This window comes from Herpailurus yagouaroundi, unplaced genomic scaffold, assembly GCF_014898765.1.
Source record: "Herpailurus yagouaroundi ecotype Mexico unplaced genomic scaffold, PumYag 140, whole genome shotgun sequence".
Taxonomy (NCBI): Eukaryota; Metazoa; Chordata; class Mammalia; order Carnivora; family Felidae; genus Herpailurus; species Herpailurus yagouaroundi.
In genome coordinates this window covers 55,799,477-55,809,456 of record NW_024412395.1, presented here as the reverse complement: position 1 = coordinate 55,809,456, position 9,980 = coordinate 55,799,477, and the positions used below count along the sequence as shown (strand labels likewise).

Sequence of the window (9,980 nt, the reverse complement as noted above, 5' to 3'; positions counted from 1 at the left end):
GCGTCTGCGAGGCCGCGGGATGCGGAGTGAGCGCGCCCCGCCGGGGGCCCCGCGAGGCTGCTCGTCTCCCCGCCGCCGCCACTGCGGCGCCGCCTCTCCGCCTGCCATTGCGCCGCGGCCGAGCCCACCGCCTCGCAGGTATCGCCGTCCGCGCGCGCGCTCCGCGCAGTGCACAGATGGCAGCGACAAGTGCCGGCTCGCCTGGGGCTAGCGGGTCTGCCCCTGTGCGGGTGCGCCTGACAATAACGCGTAAATAACTTTTTCTTGCAGCGGCCCCCAGCGCCCCGGCCTGCAGCCTCCCCGCGCGCCCGCGCCCCACCACGCCCCTCCGACTCCCCGCTCCCTCCGAGGTGTGAGCGCTTCGGGCCGATGCGGTGATCTCCGGCCGGCCTGGGCGGAGCGCGTGGACTGGCGGGCGGCGGCGAGCACTTGGCGAGCGCCTTTACAATGGCCCTGACCCTGTTTGGTAAGTGCAGCCCTCGGACCGCGCCCCTGCAGGTGGGCTGCGCCCGGGGTGGGGGGGCGGAGGCCCGGGGCGCCCGGGGAGGGGATGCCGCGCGCGGAGTCGGGCGCGGGCCGGGGCGGCGGAGTTGGGGCGCCTGGGGCGCCGGGCTTGCTCCCTCGCGCCTCTCCCATTGTTTCCTCTCCAGGCAGGGCCGATGGGCGTGTGCTCCCCTGGCCAATTCTGGGCTGGGAGTCTCTGAGGTCCTGGGTGTTTTGTCAACGGAGGATTATTTAAGATGCCAACTTGGGAGAGAAGTTAGCTGGTTGTTTCCAAACCTACGTTTATCAAGTCAGTAAATAAAGATCCTGCAAAGTTTATTTATTTTGAACAAGATGTCTGTGCATCCCAACCTCCCCGGAATTGCCAAATGCACGTATTGAGTCTTATGGGATTTGGGGGGTGATTTTTGGAGTCGGCATATTTCGTTGGAAAGAAGAATAAGTGATGAACTGAGTAGTTATTAAAATGGAAAATGTTTGTTCTAACAAATACGGAAGCAGACAGAAGAAAGTTGGTTTCTGGAAGATAAGTGATCTCGGGAGAATAACTTCGAGTATTTTAGGAAAGATGTTATTTCTATGATGTAATTACTGCAACACTGTTGTTTCAGTGGTTAAGATTTCAAGGTTTTTTGTTTTTATTTTGTTTTTGTTTTTTGTTTTTTACCCTGGAGTATATAATGACAATGGGCTGGGAAGAAGGGCTGAAAAGATACATTGTTTCCTATTACAGAAACAGTCTATGGTACACATGTACCTCCCTTTAAGAAAACTCAATATGTGAAAATTTAGATGTTCAAAGTAGTATGATATGTACTGATATATAGTACTATGAAGCTGATAGCTACAAGGATGGTCTTAGTAAGTTACTCATAATATCAAGTTGCCAGTTACGTTTTAATTGCGTCATTTGATCAAGCACATTGTAGGCATAATATACCACAAATGCTTTTTCCTGTAGATAGACTGAACTAATCTGCTGGAATCAAAACGTTACATTTATTTAATCATCTTATTTTATAAATTAAATTAGATGCAGGGAGATTATTTTCCAAGGTCACATGGCCCTTTTTTGGGGCAAAACTGAGCCCAGAACACAGTTTGCCAGTCTACACTATGTTTACTTTGCCAAAATACCCACAGTACTAGAAATGACTTTTCTTATTTGGTGTTAGTTCTCTTTAGATGCTTTAAAAAATGTTTCTTCTTTTTCTGAAAGAAAAATCTCACTATTGTTTTCCAATACCTTGTGTCTAATCTGCATCGTTTAGAAGAAGCATTTTTTCTTCAGTGTGGACTTTTTGTACAAAATTTAAAAATGGTGGAAGGCTTAAGTCATAATTGATATTTGCTGTCGAAGAAGCATTTCTCTTACACTGTTGTAGCTAATACATAGCAGTAATATTTCCCGAAGTAAATATCCCCTTAAACTGTGTTTTTTTTTGTTTTGTTTTGTTTTGTTTTTACTAAATTCATTTTCCTTCCTTAAAGAGTCTGCATTTTCGTGGTTTTCAAAGGTAAGGTTTACAAATCAACCACTTTTTGAATGCTTGACGTTCTCAGTGAATAAAACAGATAAATTGGGGATAAGCACAGTGAGTGATAAGGTTCTTTTATTTTTTATTTTTTTTTTTACAACGTTTATTTATTTTGGGGACAGAGAGAGACAGAGCATGAACGGGGGAGGGGCAGAGAGAGAGGGAGACACAGAATCGGAAACAGGCTCCAGGCTCTGAGCCATCAGCCCAGAGCCCGACGCGGGGCTCGAACTCACGGACCGCGAGATCGTGACCTGGCTGAAGTCGGACGCTCAACCGACTGCGCCACCCAGGCGCCCCTGATAAGGTTCTTTTAAAAGGCTTCCTAAGTTATTAAATCTTTACTGAAGTAGAGATGAGGAAAAGAAGGGCACGGATTTGAGTTCTAGAAGCAGATAAACCACTCTCACCCCTCAGAATCAATAAAGTGTCTTTAAAATTTTAAAGTCAACTGGTGCAAAAATAGAACTCAATTTACAAAATCTAATTTGGTGACAATTTTTGAGAATATTTTCCTGTTACAAAGCAAAGTACACCTGTGTGCGGAGGCTGTTTTCCTGTAATGGTAGAGCGGTAGACGTTCTCAAAGGTTCATTGCACACCACTCCTCAGTCATCTCCTCTCTGTTAAAAATGTAGATTCCTTCGGCTACAGAGCCACAGAATCTGCATTTCTAGAAGGGGATTTTTAAAAGGATTCCCCTGCGGGGCACCTGGGTGGCTCAGGTCATGATCTCACGTGAGTTCGAGCCCTGCATCGGGCTCTGTGCTGACATCTCAGAGCCTGGAGCCTGCTTTCGATTCTGTGTCTCCCTCTCTCTCTGCCCCTCCCCCGCTCATGCTCTGTCTCTCTCTCTCTCTCTCTCTCTCTCTGTCAAAAATAAATGTTAAAAAAAAAAAAAGGGATTCCCTTTTCTGCCGCTCTCAAGTTTGAGAGCCATTGTATTAAAGATAAATATGAGATTTTCTCATATTTGCCCAATTCAAAATAGCCTTGGTATGTATTAAGAGCAGTCCCCAACAGTTAGAAGAAATGGATTTTTATTAAAAAAATTAAAAAAAAATTTTTAATGTTCATTTATTTTTGAGTGAGAGACAGAGCGAGAGAGAGCATGAGAGGCGGAGGGGCAGAGAGAGAAGGAGACACAGAATCCAAAGCAGGCTCCAGGCTCCGAGCTGTCAGCACAGAGCCTGATGCAGGGCTCGAACCCACAGAGTGCAAGATCGTGACCTGAGCCGACGTCAGAGGCCCAACTGACTGAGCCACCCAGGCGCCCCTAAAAAATTTTTTTTAATGCTTATTTATTTTTGAGAGAGAGAGAGAGAGAGAGAGAGAGAGAGCAAGCCAGGGAGGGGCAGAGAGAGAGGGAGACACAGAATCTGAAACTGGCTCCAGGCTTTGAGCTGTCAGCATGGAGCTGACACGGGTCTCAAACCCACAAACCTCGAGATCATGACCTGAGCCAAAGTTGGACACTTAACCAATTGAGCCACCCAGGTGCCCCAAAATGGATTTTATTTCGGAAGTTACAGTTGACCCTTGAACAACATGACCCTTGAACAACAACATTAGGGGTGCTGATTCCCCACATAGTCCAAGATCCAAGTGTTAACCTCTCATTCCCCCAAAATGCAACTACTAATAGTCTGTTGTTGAACAGAAGCCTTACTGATAACAGAAGCAGTTGATTAACATGTATTTTCTATGTTATGTGTATTATATACACTATACTCTTACAATAAAGTAAGCAAACATTATTAAGAAAGTCATAAGGAAGAGAAAATACATTTATAAGTATGGTACTAGTTTTATTGAGAAAAATCCTTATATAAGGGAACCCATACAGTTCATATCTATTGTTCAGGAGTCACCTGTACTACTTTTTAACTAGTTTAGTCAGAAGTACCTCCTGTCCCTTTGTATTTACTCTTAATAACCAACTTACAGCAGAGGAGCAATGAGGTATTAAAGTTCTGTGAGATGATAGTGAGGAGAAGATAGGAACAAGAAACTGGACGAACGTAACTAAGCAGTCATCAAAGTCAGAGCTCAGTAGGTTTCTACGAAAGCCCTAACCACTGCCAGGATCCCATCTTGTGCATCTTGGGTGTGTTAGTTGGTAAGGTGAGTGTCTTATGTCAGCTTGGGCTCCTGGAGAGAAATACCATAAACTGTGTGGCTTACACCCCAGACATTTATTTCCTGGAGTTTTGGAGGCTGGGAATTCTAAGACCAGCATGTCTGTAGGAAAGGTCTCTGGTCTTTTCTGCGGGCACTAAACTCCTCTGGAGAACTGCATCCTCATGGCATCATCTAACGTAATAACTCCCCAGAGGCCTCGTTTGCACAAATACTGTCACCTCGGGGGTTAGGGCTTCAACGTGGGAATTTATTGGAAGACACAGTTCAGTGCTTAGCAGCCAGCAATAGAGTCTCGTTTTTTTTTTTTTCTGTTTTGCTTTATGTTTTACATTTCCGTTCAGGTTTTTTTTTTTTAATCATCGTAAAGAATATTCTTTTTATGGGACATTAGTTAGCTTCATTTTAAAAAATGAGAGCCACTAAAATGACCCAATACAGTTTTCCATTTATATACGTTTAGCATATAGTATGTTGTAGCAACTCAGAATAGCTGTCAAATTAAGCTGAAGTGTAAAAACTGTCGTATCTTATAGTCACTATTAATCACCTTTGCTGTTTGAAAGGATATTTTTGTGCAAATTTCTGTTTTATCTGTGACAAAAGAACCAGACCCCAATCCTTCCTGATTTTGTGGCTCATTTGGGAGTTGAAAATGTGCATTTTTGGGAGTTCAGGAATTTGTTAGCATTTTTCTCCCCTTGTAGATGACTAGACCTCTCAATCATCAGCACCAATACAAGTAAGTTTTAAATCCTCAAATCCTAAAAATAATCCAAATATAATTCATGCTTTGCTCACTCACCTTGCTCATTTGTCCAACATACCTCTATAGCACGTTCAAGAGACATGGTCCTGTCTCATTAGAGCTTACGTTCCAGAACTGTAGTGTAAGCTCCGGACTACTTATCTCCAGTAGGATTCGTTAGAACGTCCCTGACTGGGAAGCACATGTTCTCCAATTATTGCTGGGCCAAGAGGAAATTCTCAGATCATCTAATTTAGGACTTTCTAGCTGGTCTACCTCACAGAACTCCCTGACTGGCCACACCAGTAAAACCCTATTTGACAGAGCTGGGTGAAAAAGCATCCTGCCAGGTTATCCTTTGGCGGGAATGTCTGTCATTTATAGCTAAATGGGGCTGTGGTTTACAGCTCAAATGCTAGGAACTCCGTGACAGTCCAGCTGGGCTGGCTAAACCCTGAATAAGTCTCTTCCCTGTCTGTGTAGAATTAGCTTTGGCATTGCTCCCCTCCCCTTTCTTTTTTCTTTCTTCTTTCATTACCTGTCACTGTCACCACTGCCGTAGATCACTCCTAATACTTAGGATTTCACTGTAATTTCTGACCTTTCCACAGACTTTTATACCGTCATAGAAACCTTTTTATTATGCTGCCGGGCACACCTGCCTTTGGGCCTCTTTGTAGAGATCCTTTGAGCAGTTAAATGGTAATGGTGTATTCTTTGTGATGCAGTCAGGAAAATTTTGATTTTCTGTGACTGCCCTGACATTAACATTGGTTTTTAAAAAGACAAATCCACTATGCATCTTCAGTATGATTTATTTGACCCAAAGCCAATTTTGTGGGCATCTCCACTTGAACACACTCTCTGCTAAATAAACATTTTTATTTTTCGGACATTGCTCATCAAAGAATATGAGAGGGAGTTACCTAAGCAGCAGTGGTGAGATCAGGTCATGATGTCACGGTCACGAGATCGAGACCCCTCTCGAGCTCCGTGCTGACCGTGGAGACTGCTTAAGATTCCCTTTCTCTCACTCTCACTCCCATTCTCATTCTCCTTCCTCTTCTCGCTCTCCCTCTGCCACTCTCCCTGCTCATGCTCACACTCTCTCTCTAAAGAAAAAATCACCATCCTTATTTAAATGCTTGTGCATATTCTCTTCCTGGTATCAAAAACTTAATATTTCACCTTTAAAATTTTTCTCTTGATGTGTGGTGACTTGGTATAATGCAAGAGAGATAAAAGAGTTACAGTTGCTATAACTCTGATAGTTACCATCTGTGTACAATGTAAAAAGATTATTGGTGATGCTGTCTTTTGAGTGACATTTGTCCCTGCAAGTAACAGTCCTATAAGCAGCCTGATCTTTGAAGATAGAGTGATGTGTATAATTATAAAACTTTGACGTGTTTGTCAAGAAGAGTTGCAATTTCTTTTAGATCAGTATTTGTCCACTTTTTAAAAAAACATCACCCTTCATAAGAAGTTGTAGGCATTTTTTTCTTAATTGTTTTCTTCGTGAAACTTTAAAAGCAGAGGTACGCTGTTTCTTTACACAGTGTATGTATATCTGCCTTACGCACAAAAAGAGTGAGGTTTTTGATCCCCAAGAGCTAATTTTTTCTCCCTTGAAAACAAAGGTTACCTTCAATGAGAATACATGTTTTAGACTAATCTAAAGCAATCATAAGAGAAATAGGCAGAAAAATACTGTTTGGTCATGCTTTGTGTGGCATATAATAATAGTTCTGAAGGAATGATGTTAGTAAAAGAAGTTATACATTTTTCATTGGATTGGGTTCACCCTAAGAATTAAGTAAACTTAATTTACTATCATCTTGAGAGCAGCCATAAAAAAGGTTTAGGGAAATCTTTATTAGGGAAACCCCAGGCTGGGTTTTGTGTAGCTTTTGTCCAAGTCCCTCTAGTAATAATATCCTTTGATAGAGATATTTGATGTTTTCTCAGTCTTATATAAAATATCAGTAACAGCACCTTTAAAAAACTTCATTTTTTGTCCACCATATATAAATGAAGTCACTGAACTTTCTTTGCAAACCCAACTCAAGACAGGTCCCTGAGCCTGGCCTTATGACCGAATTACCAGCCATAAGTCATTCTTACATAGAAAATGATTCTTACAAGCTTTGATTTTTATTTATTAATACAGTCTTACTATCCTTAAAAAAACAAAATAGGGAGAAATTAAGAAACAATGGTGTGACTGTGTTTTACACTGAAAAGTCATATAGAATTAAAAAAAAAAACCTGTCTAATAAAATAGAGTTATAAATATGCTTTCTTAATTTGGCTCCTTATTTCTAAAAACCATAATGAATGCTTTGTGAATATACTAAAAACCACTGCCTTGTGTATGTTAAAGGGTGAATTTTATGGTATGTGAATTCTATCTCAGTGAAGCTGTTATTAATTTAAAAATTACCTGGAGTAAGGAGGCCAGATTGAATAGAAGAAAGGTTTACTTAAACTAAAAAACAGAAATTACTATTTTTAAAATAATGGTTTTATATCCAGGAATGTTTTAGAAGTGTTCATGTTTTTAGACAGATTTTTTTTCTTTTATTCTCCAAGAATCAAAAAACAAAATCAAAAATTGATAGCTTAAAAATGCCCGTGCCTGTTTTGAATAGTTGTTTTAAATTTAGAAAAGTAAGCACTTCTTGGAAAGGATGCCAGCAGTTGGGGGATCTGTGGGAGAAGGGAAGGTCAGTCAGGCCCCTCTGTGGCTGGCTGCCCTGGCAGGGGGCCACCTCTTTGTGTTTCCTCTGGCCACACTAAAGGTCGTCCTCTCCACTCTGATTTTTACCTTTGAATTTCTTTGGACCGTGTATATTTCATGGTGTAAAACAAGTAGAAGAGAAGATGTAGTCCAAGAAACATCTCCCTGCACGAATAGATTTTCATGACCACAATTCAAAAACTGAGCAACCGTTCCTCTTCTTTAAACTGCTAATCACATCTAATTTCCCATTTGTGCCATTAGCACTTGTCTTCAGCCCTTACGGTATATTCTTTCTTTTAAACAGATCTATGTATGTATATATGTATTTACATATGTACGTATGTGAGTGTGCATGTAGGCAGATTCCGTGCCCGATGTGAGGCTTGAACTCACGACCCTGAGATTAAGAGTTGTATGTTCTACCGACTGAGCCAGCCAGGTGCCCCTGTATCTTTACCTTTTATATAGAACTTTGTTATCATTTTTTAGCTCCTTAATGCCGTGAAATGACTTCGTGAGAAGTGATTTCAGGATTTGAAGTAGCTTGTGCTAGGTAGGACAGACAGGCGTTCATTTAAGGGATATGTAAATATCTGCCTGACTGAAATGTTTCCCCTGCAGTCCTTCCTTGGTGAATGAATTTTACACCATTAGACTTCAATTAAAGCATGGATTCTTAGCCTGTTACTTATGAGGAAGAACATGCTAGATATAGATACGTGTCTTCGTATAGCATGAAAGAATGATTTTAATTTATGAACTAAAGATCTTAAAGTACTCAGGGCAAGCATTTTGACTGAGGGAGCTGTGCTGTCAGAGAAAAGAAAGTGGTGGCCTTTATGTAGAGGGTGAGGCATGACGAAGAAGGAGGAAGTGTAATAAACAGAACAGTGTAAAAGCCTAGGGCATTTGGGATTAGGGGCAAGAAAGGATAGGACCGTAGAGTGAGAGAAGGGAGTAGGAACGAGCTATACTATTTCAGAATTTTTCTGAGGGTAGCTCTGAGGCTTGGGATGTGTTTCTTATTTTGTGATTTGTTTACTCATCTGTTCAGTGAATGGAGGGCCTAAAATGTGCCAGGTATGTATTTAGTTCCTAGTCTCAGGAAGCTTCGGCTCGCAGTGGAGGCGGACGGACGATAAAAAAATGGATGGTGTGCCCGGTGCCTAGTGCTATGGAGAAGTACAGAGCAGGGTGAGGAGATGGGGCTGGCTGTCCAGCAACATGTCCGGGAAAGCCTCACGACCAAGGTGGATTTTGAGCAGAGACTTGAGGACCGCAAGGGGATGAGTCGTGTGAAGTGGGGGCATCACCTCATGAAACAGGCTTTGAGGCAGGGGTGTGCTCGCTTGACGATTTTGAGGAACAGAACGAAGGGCAACGTGGCTGGAGCGGAGTAAGCTAAGGGAAAGCAGTGGGAGATGAGACAGAGCTGTCCTTGGGGAGTGGAGGAGCGTTGGGCTCAGGTTATGCAGGGCCTTACAAGCTGTGATGAAGATCAGGTTTGACTCTGTGAGATGGGTACTTCCGTAGTGCGTGGAGTAGAGGAAAGTGCTCAGATTTGGGTGTAAAAGAGTTACGGTTAATACAGTGTCATCTGTACGTTCTGGTCTCATTTTCCTTATATATAAACAGGCGAGTAATTCCCTCCCTCCGTTTGTGCGGAAATAAATGAGATCGTGTGTGTGAGGTTCTTAACACGGTGGTGAAGATAGACAGTAGCTGATGTCAGTATCATTGTTAATTGTTGATGTTAACAAAGATCCACAAGAGAAAGATCCACTTGAGAAAGTGGCTCTACAATATTTCCGTTTATGGGTGTTGCTAAATGTGCCATTTTGTACTTTGAGGATGCTCCGGTGGAGACCCAGTTCGGGGATATACATTGAACAACCAGATGGACTTCTAATAGTGCCGGATGCTTGATACTTCCTATTGTACTCTGAAACTGTGAAAAGCACACTCACCAGTGCTGCTGCTTCGGGAGTAATCCAGACTATAGTCAGTTCTAGCCCCTGCCCTTTTAGCGCTTAAAATATATCAGGGATTGTAAGCTCAATGTCTGCTATGTCATAGGTACTCAGTCCAGGTTTACTGAGTGAATAAATGAACAAATGAAGAATTCCTAGCGGGCCGTCACTCTCTATACTTATCCTGTGAGCAACCTTGAATCAGTTTAAAAATTTGCTTTCATTTATCTTTTTTTCTAACTTTATTATTTTGGGTTACTCTTATGTTAGAGTCCAGAATTGGAAATTTAAACCTGTCTCTTAGAATTTGGTTAGTCTAGGGGCGCCTGGGTGGCTTT

The 9,980-nt window shown here is 42.2% G+C and overlaps 1 protein-coding gene across 1 annotated transcript in view; it reads left to right on the top strand.

Annotated features, from left to right (window-relative positions):
- The first annotated feature begins 298 nt into the window (after positions 1-298).
- CHN1 (chimerin 1) overlaps positions 299-9,980 on the top strand; it is a 206,988-nt gene continuing 197,306 nt past the window's right edge. The window contains exon 1 of the mRNA XM_040475436.1: positions 299-466. Within this exon, the coding sequence (XP_040331370.1) occupies positions 448-466 (19 nt within the window). The 5' untranslated portion in view covers positions 299-447. The remainder of the gene's footprint in view (positions 467-9,980) is intronic.